Raw genomic sequence first — 17,410 nt, 5'->3', positions numbered from 1 at the left:
GTGACGTTACCACTTTGTCCAGCCAAGAAACCCCACCCCTCCCTCTGTACATCATTACTTCATTGGTCTGAAATTTTCCCTCAAAGAATGCTCCTGCAAAGATTGGCTGACAACTTTGGGTGGGTAGTCTTCAAAGTTCCTTAATTGTCACTGTGCAGCTTCTTCTGTCTCCTTTGTCTATCTTTGGAATTGCTAGGGAGTTTTCTATGCCTGGTCGCCACAGAAAAACAGTGCTGAAACGTTACTGTCCTTTGGAAAAATGCAAAAAAATGCCAAAAAAGCAGTTAGGGTGCTGAGGAGGGTGGGTGTTGTTAAATCCACACAGACAAATCAGCTCAAGGGGAAAAGGAGAGGGGAGCGAAGCCAACAGCTTACTATTAACAAATCTTTATGTAATTATGCACTGCCACACAACAATGAAATGTTATTGTCCTTTAGAAATACCAAAACAAATTGCTGAAAAAGTGGTTGGGATGCTGTGGAGGGTGGTGTGGTTAGATTCACACTGACCAATCAACTAACGAGGAAAAGGAGAGGGGGTGAAGAGAAGCAAGAAAGTGACAGAAGTGTTCATACTGACATTAATCGGGTCAGCTGCAACGTGGCAGCTGATTCAAAATAAAATCACAATATGTCCGCAGGAAGAACAATTGGGGATGCCACAGACAAAGTTCAGTGCTGCGTCACATGACTATCTTGCAAGTGTGAAACCCATGCAAACATGGAATGTGAAACAGGTACTGAAATGCTTTAAAGATCCAGTGTGAAAACGGCCAAAGATGAGACAAGATTCCAAAATCAAGGGTTTAAATGTAGATGGCGAAGAATTCAAATTGAAAAGTTATGCCAATGATGTAGTTCTGACAATTCTTAATCCAAATGAGACATTACATTATGTTATAGAACACCTTATAAAATTCGTTTCCTTTTAGGATTTTAAAGTTAGTAAGAAAAAAAAACAATTTCTAAACTTTTAAACTAAACAAAAAGAGGAAAAAATCAAGAAAATGACAGGATGCGAGATAGCAACAAATCAAGTGAAATATTTCAGATCTTATGTAGCCCTCGGATCACCAGTGTCAGCCCTCTAAAGCTTAATAGGCAGCTCTCGCTGCCGACCAGAGAGCTGCCATTCTGCTCTATCAGAGCAGAAGGAATATAACCCCCCAGCTCTCAGGTGAGTGGTTTCAGTTTCTAGCAGGCAGACAGGGAGGAATTGCTGTTGGAATTCTGGTGCTTCAGAGCTCTGAAACACCTGCTTCTGTGCCACTGCCAGGCTCAGGAGCCAAGCCTAGTGGGCTTCTTGGCTGAGGGCTCTTATTTACAACACCTGTCCCGGCTGGGAAGGTGCCTGGGTGGTGGGTTAGGACTCTGACCCCACCCCAGTCTCTGTGCCACTGCGAGTGCACCCCCCAGGGGAATTTTAACCTCTATCACCCCCCCCCCCCCATCCTTGCCAGCTGCGAATGCACCTCTCTCCTGCAAGGGGAATTTTAGCCGCCTGTTGTGGAAATGGATTCCGCTGGTGGAAAGTCTTCCCTCTTGGCCACCCCTTTGGGGAGATGGATTCTGGCTGTTGTGGCAACTTCCACCCAGGGTCTGTTTCCTCATTAAAAGATGTTTCCTTTCTGGCTTCCAGACATCTTCCCAGGTGGGAAGGTGTCTGGGTGGGTCAGGGCTTTGGACCACACCCTGTCCTTGCCAAGTGCGAATGCACCCCCCACACAAGGGGAATGTTAACTTCTTTCCCCATGGGCCCTCCCTAGTCCTCCAGTACCTGCCCACCCCTGGCTAAACTCAGTTGCCCATAGCTGGCAGGAGGATCTGAACTCTTCCCCTTTTGGGAATTCCTTGCCCCTAAACCATCCTGGGCCTTGACATCCCAACTACACATGCCCTTACCATATCTGTTCTCCCAAGACTCACCCACCCGTAGGGGAGATGGATTCTGAGCATTGACACCTGGAAATCCGCTCTCTTCTAGGGATAGTGGGATTTTGGCTGTGGCTGCTTCTTTCCCACATATGCGTACCTCCCACCCAGGCCTTTGCACCCCCCCCCCCGGAATCATCACTTCCACCCTTCCCTGTCCACATCTGCCTCCTCATGAGTTGTATCCCTGCACGACCCGAGATCCACCTTATAGCACAAAACCTCATAGTGCAACAGCAACACCCACTTCATGAAACAACATCTACCTCATGGCACAACACATCTACCTCATAGCCAAAAATATACCTCTTAGCACAACACCTCTCTTGTGGGCAGGCATCCACCTATGCAACCTCCACATCATCAAAAATCCACCTGTGCAAGCAAGCTCATTTGACTGCTGTACCCATTGTTTCCCCGACAACAGCAACAATGTCCTGAATGAGGAGGTGGGCAATTTACTGCTTCCCGGGCCCACGAGGAAGCGACAGCCACTTCTAGAATCCATCTCCCCTATGTGGAGGTAGGTGACCACCTCCCAGGCAATGGGGGAGTGTGGCAGGCCACCCTCCAACCCAGGAGCCCATTGCCCCTGCATAGCCAACCTCTCATGTCATGACCGAGAACCAGTAAGTGTCTTGCAGGGTTGGCTTTTGGGAGCTGAGGTGCTGGGAGCTGCCGCTCCATATAATCTCCCACCTCTTCCACCTCCTGTCCCCTCCACCCACTGTCATTCTAGTCTGAACACACTTTTGTTACTCCCAGGGGCTGTCATTCTACTCTGCAGCCTGTCATTCCAGTACCAGAGCACAGATTCTGTTCCGAGGGGCTGTCATTGTACTCAGGGAGCTTTCAATCCAGTCCCAGAGTCCTCCAGCTACTCCCAGGGGCTGTCATTCCATTCTGGGAGCCTGCCATTCCAGTCCCAGAACACTTCTTCTATTGCCATTGCCTCTCATTCCGCTCTGGTGGCTGTTATTCCTATCCCAGAATGATTCTGCTATGGCCAGGGGCAGTTATTCCACTCTGGGAACAGTCATTCAATTCCCAAAACACTTCTGCTATTCCCACAGTCTCTCATTCTACTCGGCAACCTGTCATTCCAGTACCAGAGCACTGATTCTGTTCTGAAGGGTTGTCAGTGCAGTCAGGGAGGGGGGTGTTATCTGGTCCCAGGGATCATCATTCCACTCTGGTGGCCGTCATTCCAGCCCCAGAACAGTTTAGCTTCTCCCAGGGACTGTTATTCCACTCTGGGGGCCCACTCATTCCGTTCTCAGAGGAAGGTTCTCTAACTCCAGCCCACATTTTCCTTGCAACTTTTTGGTGCTGCAGTGTATTTCAACAGAGTCAGTGCAAGTCAATTGGCATTCGTGGCTCCCATTATATCTAATGGAACTTTCCTGTGGGCACCCGCTTTGGGGGTCTATAAGTCAGACATCAAAACCCCAAGTCTTTGCCAAAATTGGAGGGTGGCTGGAGGAGAGCCTGCTTGAAGACTCCCTGTGAGTTTGGCATCTCTGACTATTAAGGGGGCCATTCTACAGCCTCTGAAAGTCAAGGGGGCTGTTCTGTGAACTGACGAACCAAACAAACCAGTTTGCAAACCAGGGAAGTTCGTAAAAGTTCATGGTTTGTGAAATGCGATGAACCATGAACTGCCATGAACTGTCGTTTTCCCAGTTCGTGCCCAGTTAATGAAGGAGGTAAGAAGATACAATGCCTGGTATATATTCAGGCAATTTCCAGATTAAAGGAAGCTGTGAAAGATTATAGAGGCGACTGAGAGATCTAATGACGTTTGAAAGATAATCATTCAGATAATCATTTAGGGCAAATCTATAAACTTCTACTTCAATATGACACAGAAATAGAGCAAGTCAAAATGTGTATGACAAAATGGATTCAGAATTTTGGAGAAGAGATAACATTCCAAAAGTGGAAAGATTTATGGAAGAAAGGTATAAAATCTACTGTAAGTCAAGCACTAAAAGAAAACTGCTGTAAGAAGTTCTGTCGGTGGTATATAACTCGAGAAGATATTGCAAACATGGATAAGAAATATACAGGGATGTATTGGAAGTGTAAAGAAGTAGAAGGCACCTTTTACCACATGTGGTGGACATGCAAAAGAAAAAAAATGGCAAGAAATATGTGGCAATGGCAAAATTAACAAATTATATAAACAGAAGACCCATTAAAGATTTTGAAAAGAAATGTATCCCTTTTATTTGTTTACAAAATTATGTATCCCTTTTATTTGTTTACAAAATAAAATATTTTAAAAAGCCTCCCTTGATAAAGAAATTGTGTTCAAATGTAGGCCAGTGTTAAATTGCCCTTTTTGGCACAAAGTAATTAGAAGAGTATTACTCTTTAGAAGAGTATTACTCTTAGAATTAGAAGAGTATTACTCGAGATACTCCATTTTTTTCTGGTTGTCATATCTGCCCTCGATCCATTCCATTCTAGCCTTGGACTTGGCCCTGGGATAGAGACTGAACTTTTAGATCTGGTCAATTATCTTCAACTGCAGCTGGATAGAGAAAATGTGTCTTTCTTTGTTCTATTAGATCTCCTGACACAGTGTAGCCTCAATATTGTTGGTGGGATTGACAAGCACAAGGGACTGCACTGAAGTGGTACCATTCATTGTCGTTGGGATGTACCCAGAAATTGGCATGGATGATTCAGTCAGGGGCATGGGTCTTATCTTGTGGTGTTCCATAGGGTTCAGTTCTTTCACCCATGTTGTTTAATCTATATAATAGACTGTTGAGTGAGATTGCCTAAGCTATTGGAGTTGAGTGTTGTCAATATGCTGATAAGAGCTAGCTTTATATTTGTTTGAACAATTGAAAGCTGTAGAATCTTGAAGCCATGATGGCTAAAGGATAACAAGCTGAAGCTTAATCTAAATCTGATGTAGATGGTGTTGGTCAGGAAAATGGAAGCTTTGAAGGCAATAAAATTGCTCCCCATTAGATGAGGTTGGACAGAATTTAACTAACTCTTTGAAGGCGTGTTATTGGATCCTGCACTGCTAATGGAAGTTCAGATAAATGTGGTGGTAAACTGTCCGTTCTCCCTTCCTGGACTCTGCCATTCTGGCTGCATTGATACATACTTTGGTTATATTGATAATAGACTCTTGCAATGCACTGTACCTAGGGCTACTCTTGAAGATGATTCAGAAAATGCAGAGGAGATAAAAATATGGTGATATACCAGTTGGCTAGGATCATATCTATCCTCAACTTCAGTCGTTACCTGTGTGCTTCCAAGCCCAGATCAAAATCCCGATTTTAACCTCTACAGCCCTACATGAGTTGCAAACCCCTTACTTGAAGGATCACTTCTCCTGTTAGGAACCACGACAAGTACACCCAGAGCTTTCAGTGAGCTGTTCCCCAGAAGTTATTCAATCTGTTGCTGCCAGGAATTGATTTATTTCAGCAGCAGCCCCAATGATATGGAATAATATCCTGGAAGAATGTTCTGGATGACTCTGTCCAGGCCTGATTCAGATATAAGTGTGCTCTTAAGAAGCCCCAGGCATCTAGTTAGCTTTCTTATATCAGATAATGTAATTCCTGGCAAGAGGTACATCTCAACATTTTAGATTCATTGTAAGTGTCCGGGGACAGCCACCGTGGCCGAACCCCGGACAAGCCGCAACCCCAGCCCCGCCTGCTTCGTTGGCAACATCACCTACCAGGCGGAGCAGGAGACCGGCTGACAACAGCAGCAGGATGGAGGGAGGAGGGCCGATGGCCCCGCAGCGACAGACGGGAGGCAGAGGGCTGAGCAAGCCACGAGGCAGCATCGACCTGTGCTGCTTCCCCAACGTTGGAAACACAAAGACCCCGCCGAACAGCTGAGAGGCGGGGAAGGTGTGGCAGTGTGGCACAGAGCTTCGTCATGGCAAGAAGCAAAGGGCTGATGCAACGCCACCTGGCAAGATGCAAACCCTGCCCAAGACCAGGCAGTCCTCCCTCTGGGCCGGCACACCCCTGCAGTTCCAGGGGTGGGTGACGATTTGCCCCGAGGGAGACAGGCGGGAGCAGTCTCACCAGTAGGGGAGGGGGTTTCTGTGGGGGGAGGAACACTCCCCTATTGCCTGCACAGGCAGGGGTGGGGCCAAAGCCTATGGCTGCACCTGTTCCAGGTGTTGGGCCTGACTCTGGGGGCGGGATTATGGGAGCGGGGGTGGGGTTAGCACTAGGGGGAAGTATAAAAGAGGGCTCCATTCTCCCGGCCAGGAAGGAGAGGAAGCAGGAGCGTGCCTCTGGCGTAAGAGGCTGCTCCTCAAGGGACCTGTGAGATTAAAGGTGCAGCCTAGACGTGAGAGGCCTGTGGGGGGAGCCTCTTTTGCCCCCAGATACACCAGCAGGCCAGGCAGCTGGAGCTAGGGTAGGGGCAGACCCACCCGCGGAAGGGCCAGCACAGCCACTTCATCGTCGTCGCCCTCCTCAGACCTGCCTGAACGCTACATTGTGGTGGAGGATACGGGCACTACGACCCCTGTGAGGCCCTCTACCGCACTTGCCGACCCCGCAGGGGTGGATGACCAACTGCAGCCTGCTCTGTCCCCTACACTTCCTGTACCAGTGACAACACCTGCACCAGCGACCACCCCGGCATCGTTGACCTCTGCTATGGACCAGGATCAGGCTGGACCAGTGGGGCAGGGCCCCACCAATGCCTCCTTCGACCTGGCCCAGTTTGGACAGTGGTTGGCTGATCAACAGAATCAACTCTTACGGGACATAAGTACACAGCAGCAGGAGACCCAGGCTTCGCTGATCAGAGGACTTTGTCAGGCCCTGGCTACAACGGCAGAAGGGGCCCCAGCTGACTAAATTAGGAGCCGATGATGAAATTGACGCCTACTTGGAGGTCTTTGAGAGGATGGTGATCAGATCCAGTTGTCAGATCTTTACATCCACCTACCACCCCCAGACTGACGGGCTGGTAGAGAGGTTCAACCAGTCTCTCAAGGGGTTGTTGAGAAAACTAGCAGCCGAGAAACCCACCCAGTGGGACCTCTTCATCGACCCATTACTTTTTGCTGTTCAGGAAACCCCCCCAGGCATCAATGGGGTTTGCTCCCTTTGAACTAATATATGGCCACCTCCCATGGGGAATACTGGATGTAATGGAGGGCCAGTGGGCTGTGGCCCCGACACCTGAGAGCCTCCCTGGATCCAAGCATGTGTATGCCATGTGAGAGCAGTTGGAGATGGTGAGAACCCTCGCCTGCAGCAACTTGGAATCAGCCCAGGTCACTCAGAAGGCCCGCTACGATCAGGGGACCAAACTCCGCTCCTTCCAGGTAGGGGACTGGATCCTCGTCCACCGCCGCGTCTTAAACCCCAGAGGAAGGGAACCATGGCAGGTCTCCTTTCCAGTCACAGGGATCCTAGGGCTCCTGTCATACCAGGTGCGATGTGGTGATTCCCCCCGGGCCATGAAACAGCTGCTCATAAATGACTTGAAAGAGTGGAGGGACAGGCCCACAGGGGAGTGCCAGCTAGCTGAGAACCCCCTTGAACCATTCAATGGTCACCTCCCATTGACTTTCCAGGAAGGGGCAGAGACCAACCCTGTGATGGATGCCAGTCTCACCCTGGAACAAAAATGCCAGCTGGAGCAAGTGTTACAGGACGCACCCAGGGTCTTTTTCAACAGACCCGGTTGGTCCCACCTGGTGCAGCACACCATTCCGACCCCATCAGGTCAGGTAGTGAGAGCCACGTGGCAGCCGCTGCCCCGCAAGCAGTGGGAAGCAGTGGCCAAAGAGGTGGCCGATATGCTCCAATTGGGGGTGATAGAGATGTCACAGAGTGCCTGGCGCAATTCCTTTGTGCTCGTGCCCAAGACCAATGGCTCTGTACGGTTCTGTGTGGACTACCGGGAAGTTAATAAGGTAGCGAACTTCGATGCTTACCCCATGCCTAGAGCCAATGTCCTTATTGACCAGCTGGGCACTGCCAAGTTCCTATCGGCATTGGATCTGACAAAGGGATACTGGCAGGTGCAGAAGAAGGCCGCGAAAAGTCCACTTTTGCTACCCCTCAGGGGCTTTTCCACTTCCGGGTTTTGCCTTTTGGGCTGCATGGGGCCGCCACGACCTTTCAGAGGCTAGTAGACCACATCCTGGCTCAATGTCAGAACTTTGCCACTTCCTACATAGATGATATAATCATCTACAGCCCTGACTGGCCCACACATCTCCAACACCTCCGCCAGGCCCTCCAGGCCCTCCAGGAGGACGTGTTGACATAATGAGCCAAGAAGCATGTGTGCATCTTGCTGTTTAGGTCTGTCTGTCATAACTGATGTAAAAGATTTATTTGACAGGTCCTTGGATGATGCAAGAGCGAAGAAACAGCTTAGTCACCTCACCTGATGTGCTGGGATTGGACACTGGGGGGTGCTATGGATGTATATAAGCCAGCTGTGTCTGGTGTAAGTGTGGAGCTTGTTCCATTAAGTGCTTGGCGAAGCACTTTGACAGTGAGAACAAAGTCCTGTATATATAAGTCACTGTAAAATAAATGTACATACACTTTTACTACTATAAGTGTGTGGAAGCCTTATTTATAGCTCAGCTACAGTTCAAACCACGCTGCGCCAACAGGATGGCCTACAGGCCAACCCAAAGAAAAGCCACCTGGGGTTCCAGGAACTCAAATACTTTGGCTTCTTAGTGGGCAAGGGACAATTGCGTCCACTAGCTAACAAAGTGGCCTCACTGGAAAACTGCCCTTGACCCTCCACCAAGAAACAACTGTGGCATTTCCTGGGATTGGCCGGGTATTACAGCAAATTCATCGACTACTTTGCCAGCAGAGCCAGTCCACTCACCGATAGCCTCTGAAAAGATCAGCCCAATCAGACCCGCTGTACGGAGGTGAAAGATAGGGCTTTCCAGGATCTAAGGATGGCTCTTGCCCAGGCCCTGGTCCTGTGTAGCCCTGACTTCTCACGACTGTTTGTGGTACAGATGGATGCCTCGGACACGGGCACCAGGGCTGTCTTATCCCAACACTCTGATGACTGGATGACTGTTCAGGCCTGATTCAGATACAGGTGTACTCTTAGGAAGCCCCAGGCATCTAGTTATCTTTCTTATATCAGATAATGTAATTCCTGGCAAGAGGTACATCTCAACATTTTAGGTTCATTGTAGGTGTCCGGGGACGGCCACTGCGGCCGAACCCCGGATGAGCCACAACCCCAGCCCCGCCCACTTGATTGGCAACATCACCTACCAGGTGGAGTAGCAGACCGGCCGAGGACAGCAGCAGGATGGAGGGAGGTGGGCCGATGGCCCCTCAATGACAGCTGGGAGGCAGAGGGTCGAGCAAGCCATGAGGTAGTGTCATTGACCCATGCAGCTTACCCGACGTTGGAAGCACAAAGACCCCGCCGAACAGCTAAGAGGTGGAGAAGGCACGGAGGTGCGGTGCAGGGCTTCGCCGCAGCAAGGCGCAAAGGGCCGACACCACACCTCCCGGCAAGATACCGACCCCACCCAAGACCAGGCAGTCCTCCCTCCAGGGCGGCATGCCCCCGCAGTTCCAGGGGCGGGCAACGATTTGCTCCGAGGGAGACAGGCAGGAGCAGTCCCACCAGTAAGGGAGGGGGTTTCTGTGGGGGGAGGAACACTCCCTTATCGCCCACATAGGCAGGGGCAGGGCCAAAGCCTATGGCCGCACCTGTTCCAGGTGTTGGGCCTGACTCTGGGGGCAGGATTATGGGAGCGGGGGCAAGGTTTGCACTAGGGGGAGGTATAAAGGAAGGCTCCATTCCCCCGGCCAGGGAGGAGAGGAGGCAGGAGCGTGCCTCTGGCATCAGAGGCTCCTCCTCAAGTGACCTGTGAGATTAAAGGCATAGCCTAGACGTGGGAACCCCATTTCTGAGGCCTGTGGGGTGGAGCCCTCTTCTGCTCCTAGATACACTGGCTGGCCGAGGCAGCTGGAGCTAGGGTAGGAGCGGACCTGCCTGCGGAAGGGCCAGCACGGCCACTTCATCGTCGCCACCCTCCTGCGACAGTAGGTCTTGTACACAAGTGATACTATTAGAGAATTTCTACTTCCATTTTAACCTTTTATTAAAGCATATCTACAGTATTACATTATTAACATTGATGAAATCAACAAAAATTATATCACTCATTCTTGTTACACAGAAGGAGAGCTAATTACATGAGTCATAAAAGTATCTTACCCCAGAAATAAACAGGTCACAAGGAAGGAGGCCTTTCTGAGAAGAAGCTCCCAATCAATTCAACTTTCCATATTTATTAGTTTTTAAAATCGTCTCCTAACAATAGCTAGCTATCCCACTTGATAAGAACACGCATTCTTGTTAACTAATTATAACTTCAAACACTATACAGATTGTCGAAGGCTTTCATGGCCGGAGAACGATGGTTGTTGTGGGTTTTCCGGGCAGTATTGCCGTGGTCTTGGCATTGTAGTTCCTGACGTTTCGCCAGCAGCTGTGGCTGGCATCTTCAGAGGTGTAGCACCAAAAGACAGAGATCTCTCAGTGTCACAGTGTGGAAAAGATGTTGGCAGGTCATTTATATCTACTCAGGAGGGGTGAGGTTGAGCTGAGTCATCCTGTAAGAGTTTCCCAGGGTGTGGAATGCTAATTCCAACTACTTTGTCAGACTGCACAGGGAAGCCATTGAAATTCACAAGCATAAGCAAAACTTCAACAGGAAAGAAGAAACCTTAAGAATGAACAGAGCATGGTTTCCAGTTCTGAAAAACACCAGGCTAATAAAACACTCTATACCCGACAATAGCCCTGCAGAGAAGATTAGCACATCAAGCACCAATCCATATGCCAAAGAACTTCCTCAGGATACAGTGAAGCCTCCCGCCATTAGCATTCCACACCCTGGGAAACTCTTACAGGATGACTCAGCTCAACCCCACCCCTCCTGAGTAGATATAAATGACCTGCCAACATCTTTCCCACACTGTGACACTGAGAGATCTCTGTCTTTTGGTGCTACACCTCTGAAGATGCCAGCCACAGCTGCTGGCGAAACGTCAGGAACTACAATGCCAAGACCACGGCAATACAGCCCGGACAACCCACAACAACCACTATACTGATTTTCGATACTTGAAGTATCTTCTTAAAAGCTGTTAGTTCATTTTGTTCCATTTTATATTAACCAAGTCTATTAAAAATAGTGATAACAAGATAACAAGAGCCCGATGGCGCAGAGTAGTAAGCTGCAGTACTGCAGCCCAAGCTCTGCTCACGACCTGAGTTCGATCCTGGCGGAAGCCAGGTTCAAGTAACCGGCTCAAGGTTGACTTAACCTTCCATCCTTCCGAGGTCAGTAAAATGAGTACCCAGTTTCCTGGGGGTAAAGTGTAGATGACTGGGGAAGGCAATGGCAAACCACCCCGTAACAAAAAGTCTGCCAAGAAAACGTGTTGCGACATCCCCCCATGGGTCAGTAATGACTCGGTGCTTGCACAGGGGACTACCTTTACCTTAACAAGTTTCTCATATATACAAATATGTATCGGCCCTCAACCAATAGATCCCATCTTTGAACTGTATATTCACCTCCGTATTAGACATTCTTGACATTCTCAGAAGCTTCTGCCCCTGAGCCTCAGTAGGATATACGTGTTTTAATAAATAAATAAAGAATTCTGGATGTGTCGTTCATCAGGGGAATTTGTTCAGTAATTAGAAAGCATGTGATGAAGAACATGTTGGGAATTGTGTGTTAAATAATTACTACTTTTTGTGGCTTCACTTTTGCATATTGTCTGCTGAACTGGAGAAACACTGTGGACAAGAGACAAAGTTGTCTGCGACATTAAAATGAATGGGCTGCTTTTAGGTAGTACAGGGCTGAGGGACTTTGGCTTGTTCCTGATCTCAGCTGGGTGGGCAGGGAGCCTTTCCCCTTGGTAGAGTCAAAAGTATGTGACCCAGCCAAGAAGAGATGGTTATTGGCTGCTATGACTGCTCTCCTGACACTATTAAGAGAGGAAATACATGGAAAGGATATTTTCCATTCCCTCCTTGAAAGTTCTTTACCCGAAGTAAAAGTAGATGACAAGCAAAAATACCTCAAGCTCACCATCTAGTGGTTAAATTTTGGCTCATCATGAGACCTTCAGATTCCTTATGTCATTCCAGATGATGTTGTTTTAAGGAATTATAAAACCCAACACACTCCTGCAAAGTTTACTAATATTTCATCTGAAAAGAACCACAGGCAGTACATTTTCTGTGGATAGCCCACCCCTATGAAACCTTTTACTACTTTATTTAGTAGCAACCCAATTTCTGGACTTTCAGGAAACAGTATCTAATTAGACAGGCTTATGCTAGTGGATCATCATCACATTTATTCCCTTGAACTCTGTATTTTTATTGTTTGAGGGTCATTATATATTTACAGGGTTTTTTTACATTTGGGCACGCACTTAGAAGTGGCCAGTAATGATGAAGATTTTTATTATCATTATTTCTATTTTGATTACTGAGGCAGAAAACGTTGTATATATTTCTTCTAAGAACAATTGTTTTAACCCAGCTATAGTTATGCTTTAAAAAGGTATTTACATATTAGCAGTTGTGCCAGAATGTGAATGGAAGTGCTCATTGGAATGCAGGTTCCAACATGTGTACACACATGTTGCTTGTATGTGCAGACCTTAACTGAATGGGAACAAGATTTTTCAAAGTGCATTATCACCAAAGAGAAGAGACTTTCCTGTCTTAAGAGATCCCTTCATATAACACCATCAATTCAGATAGAAAGTACTGATTTAAAAAAATATGTTCAACTATCAAAAGACTGATGTTTAGGTTTTCACAGTGACATTCCTCATCCTCATTTATTTCAGTAGTGTTTGGACATTTGCAGAGTTTGACTTCAAATTCGGGGGAGGGGGAATCTAGAGTAAGACTTACAACGATTAGGGTTGCTTTTTAAAATTGACTTAAAGCAATCCAAGGTCTCATGCAGGCAAACCCTTTACTCTTGCTTTTTTTCCTCTTGCTTTATTTTAGTGTTTTGGTTGTATCATAATTGCTAGCATTAGAGCACTAGAAAAATAATCATTTGATAATACATAGAAATATGACTGTTACATAAGCATGCACTGGAATGCTCATTAATCTTCAGTGTTCTTCTAGGCTAAAAAAACCTTTCTGGTAGTTTTGGAACAGCATGACAGGATTAGTAGTATTCCTTCCTGAATGATATTCTTCCAAACTTTCAACTGGTTGGCCACAGTGATACTGCTATAATCATCTTTTGATGAAGGGGGAAAGAGTGAAGAACAAAGCGTGAGAAAGGTGGAGATAACATAGGTATAGATATGCACCATCTTAACTGGATGCATCTTTAATTATTTTACTAGTCCTCCCCTCCAGGATCCCAATAACATTCAAAACACAGCATGAATTTGCCTACTGTTTCTGTCTTCAGGGTTCTAAATAATAGCAGAGCCAGCTTCAGTGAAGAATCTTCAGTGACAAGCAGCTTGCACCGTCTCAGCAACTCAATTTCAAAAGCAAGGTATGCAGTATCTGCCCATCAGCCTGATGAGTTAGCAAGTATACACACATTCTGTCAATGTTATCAGCCTGCTGCCAGGTCTTGTTTCCCCTACCTTTGCTTCCATAATCTTGGGTTTGGCAGCAACCCTAGCATCAGGAGTAGAAACTCCCCATCAGCCACTGGTCCATATTTTTCAGTGGGCAAATTAAAAGGGATAAATATCATATAATTGTAAGTAGAATAGACCTTGAATCCATCATTGTAAGCTGTGATATTGTTCCATTTCCAAAATGCATATTCTTTTTTTAAAAGAATGTAAAGATCCCACATTCATCATTTTATTCCTTTAGGGCCCTTGGAAATACAATATGTGAATATGCCTTCTGTTTCCATTTCTAAGAGATGATCTCAAAGCCACTGTTTGCAATGAGGCAAAATTTTTTAAAAAAACTTTTCTTTGTACAGCAAATATTGCCAAAAAACCTGCTCATTCTGAGGAGCAGCTTTTCTCTGAAGCTATCAGTGTTTCTGCTGTGAACAGTGTCAGAGAAGAATTCCACATGTAGTGTCTTTGAACTGAATTCTTAACATGCAAGTACTTTACAATCCTTGTGCAATTCTTGTTCGCAACAGCCCCATGAGGGAGGAGTCAACCAACACCATGTAATGGGACTTGTGGAATTTGAATCCAGGCTTCTTTCAGGACCAAATAATGTGATGACCAAGTCTGTGTTATGCTCCAGATAAGATAGATAATCTTACGTGGAGCATAAGATAGCTGCTAATAAATGGCATTTTTCCAGTATATTCAGTGGCTGGGGGAAATTTTATTTTCCTCTTAAAATATTTATAAGTAAATGAAATGAATTCATGTTTATTTTGAAACAGGTAAAAAATGTACAGTCTGAAAATATGCTGATCGCTGCTTTTACAAAAGCCCTGCTCTGCTAGCTTTTAGCCTCAGAGTAAAGTGAGGGCCTACCAGAGACATGGCCTTCTTAGAGTAGTGGTGCTCCAACTATGGGATTTCCTCCTTGCTACATTCACCTGGCCTCTTCTAGAGCTTTAGACCCCAGGTGCCCACAGGCTTTTCAGTATCTGTCTTTTGTTCTGTTGTAATGCTCTGTTAATGCTCCATTAAATACAGTTTGTATTGGTCTTACTGTATTTTACTCCTTTGATTTTATCGCTGTTGCTGAGGGGAAGCTCATGTGATAATTCACTGGAAAGCGTCTTCCAGTGATTCACTATAGCAGCTATTGAGCTTCACTGAAAGGTGAAGCGGATTTGGTGCCTTTACTAGAGAACAGTAGGTAGCTGGCTCAAGGTTGGCTCAGCCTTCCATCCTTCTGAGGTGGGTAAAATGAGTACCCAGTTTCCTGGGGGTGAAGTGTAGATGACTGGGGAAGGCAATGGCAAACTACCCCGTAAAAAGTCTGCCAAGAAAACGTCTTGATGCAACATCCCCCATGGGTCAGTAATGACTCGGTGCTTGCACAGGGGACTACCTTTACCTTTACTAGAGAACAGTAGGAGGCAGCAGTAGAGGTGCCAGGGATGCTGCCGCAGCATCATACAGCCAATGAGTGGAGAGCAGCTACGAAGCAATGTCAATCACACCAGGTACTACTGTCCACTCAGCAGTCATGCATTTGCACGCTGCTGCAGGTGCCACCCAGTACCTCTACCACATCCAGCAAAGGCATCAAAACCCTTCTCCCTTCAGCAGTGCTCAGTGGCTGTATCTGTAATTCTCCCCAGCAAACCACACAAACTGCCCTTCTTGTTGTTGCTGGTGCATTTAAAGAGCTTATTAGGCTGCCGTCCTTTTGAGAGGGGGTTCAAATTTGAATTGCTATGGTTGTACTGTTTATTTTTTAAGCCTATGCTTAAAAGTTTGTGGAATATAAATATTTTCAATAAATAAATAGAACAATAATCTGCATACTTGATTTTAGCTTTGATTTTATGGTTTTCGTCTTTGTAGTGCTGTTTTAACAAACTGTAAGCCTACTTGGAGCTTCAGCAAAAGGCACATGTTAAATATTTTAATAAATAAAACCCAGGCACTACTGCTGAGCTCCACATAAGCCGAGTTGAATAAACAGAGGTCATATAGTCCTTGGTTTAGAGATGAGCTTGTTCAACATAGAGCTTTCAAACAAGAGAAGTGATGAAGTTAGAGTAACAGGCCAACTCAGCTAAAAACTTAATTATCTTATTATTGCAGAATTTCCCCAAGTTCAAGTTCATCCATCCCTCTCACAGGAGACCGTCAAACTGATGCTGATATTCTAGCTTTTATTAGAGCGAGACGGAATCTCCAGCAAAAGAAAGGTAAGCTTAGCTAAATGTACTAGTTGACAAAGTTGTGCTCTGTCATATATAATACAAAATATCTAAGGGTATCAAGTAGTCTCATCCAGTTATAGCAACAGTTCAAAATTTATCATTGTATACCATCAGTGTGGCCCTGACCTGAATAGCCCAGGTGATCCTGATCTCATCAGATCTCAGAAGCTAAGCAGGGTCGGCCTGGGTTAGTATTTGAATGGGAGACCTTCAACAAAGACCAAGGTTGTAGAGGCAGGCAATGGCAAACCACCTCTGATAGTCTCTTGCCTTGAAGACCCCGACAAGGGTCGCCATTCCAGCTATGACATGAGGGCAACACACACACACCATCAATGTGACCAAATACGGAATATTTTCAGGTTAATTCACAGTAAAATAATATATTATTGGTGTAGTGGTTAAGAGCGTGGGACTCTAATCTAGAGAGTCGGGTTTGATTCCCCACTCTTCCACTTGAAGCCAGCTGGGTGACCTTGGGCAACTCATGGCTCTCTGGAGCTCTCTCAGCCCAACTCACCTCACAGGGTGTTTTGTTGTGGGGATAATAATAACATACTTTGTAAACCACTCTGAGTGGGCATTAAGTTGTCCTGAAAGGCGGTATATAAATCGAATATTGTTGTTGTTGTTGTTGTTGTTGTTATATGTATAGTTATCATTCTTTATCCTTTTTCACTAACATTGGGTCTCATAGTTTTACTGTTTATCTTATATTATCTCAAGGTTTATCTTATATTTTAGTGCTACCATTTTGTAAACCGGTTTGTTGTTCTGTGATATGTTCTATTATTAGATTTTTATACATTCATGCAGTTTGATTTTAGTTGTTCTGTTTCCTGTTGTTTAGTGTATGTGATTATTGTTTTTATTGGTCCCCTATCCCAAAAGGAAGACACAGACTCCAAGATTAAGTAAAACTAAGGCTTTACTGATGTATTGTCAAAGGCTTTCATGGCCGGAGAACGATGGTTGTTGTGGATTTTCCGGGCTGTATAGCCGTGGTCTTGGCATTGTAGTTCCTGACATTTCACCAGCAGCTGTGACTGGCATCTTCAGAGGTGTAGCACCAAAAGACAGAGATCTCTCAGTGTCACAGTGTGGAAAAGAAGTTAGCAGGTAATTTATATCTACTCAGGAAGGTAGGGTTGGGCTGAGTCATCCTGTAAGAGTTTCCAAGACCATGTCTATACAGCCCAGAAAATCCACAACAACCATCTAAGGCTTTACTGATTATTTAAAAGGCAGAACTGCAACAGGTAAAGTACCCTGTTAGTGTGGACATCCTGTTAGTGTGGGCAAGCTCACTCTGGTTCCAAGCCCAGAGTGCTGCATAGTTGCTCTTCATTTATGCTTGCCTGCACATCAAAACTGAGATGATGTCAGTCTAGGCTATTCTTCACTGCTGGTCAGTATGAAGGCTTAGTTGTTAGCCAGCAGCACCAAGAATGTTCCCTTCCCAGGCACTTGGATCAGCCTGATGTGTCCAGTTTGGTTATCTCTCCCTATCTTAAGATGCCTCACAGTGCTTTCTAATCTAATCAACATAACAATGTGTTAGCAGTA

At 46.1% G+C, this 17,410-nt stretch overlaps 1 protein-coding gene across 1 annotated transcript in view; it reads left to right on the top strand.

Annotated features, from left to right (window-relative positions):
- KIF6 (kinesin family member 6) overlaps positions 1–17,410 on the top strand; it is a 439,256-nt gene that overhangs the window by 408,389 nt on the left and 13,457 nt on the right. The window contains exons 20-21 of the mRNA XM_054999529.1: positions 13,421–13,510; positions 15,723–15,829. Of these exons, the coding sequence (XP_054855504.1) occupies positions 13,421–13,510; positions 15,723–15,829 (197 nt within the window). The remainder of the gene's footprint in view (positions 1–13,420; positions 13,511–15,722; positions 15,830–17,410) is intronic.

The sequence above is a fragment of the Eublepharis macularius genome, chromosome 1, assembly GCF_028583425.1.
Source record: "Eublepharis macularius isolate TG4126 chromosome 1, MPM_Emac_v1.0, whole genome shotgun sequence".
Lineage (NCBI taxonomy): Eukaryota > Metazoa > Chordata > Lepidosauria > Squamata > Eublepharidae > Eublepharis > Eublepharis macularius.
The sequence above is the reverse complement of the archived record's forward strand: the minus strand, read 5'-3'. Positions and strand labels throughout refer to the sequence as shown.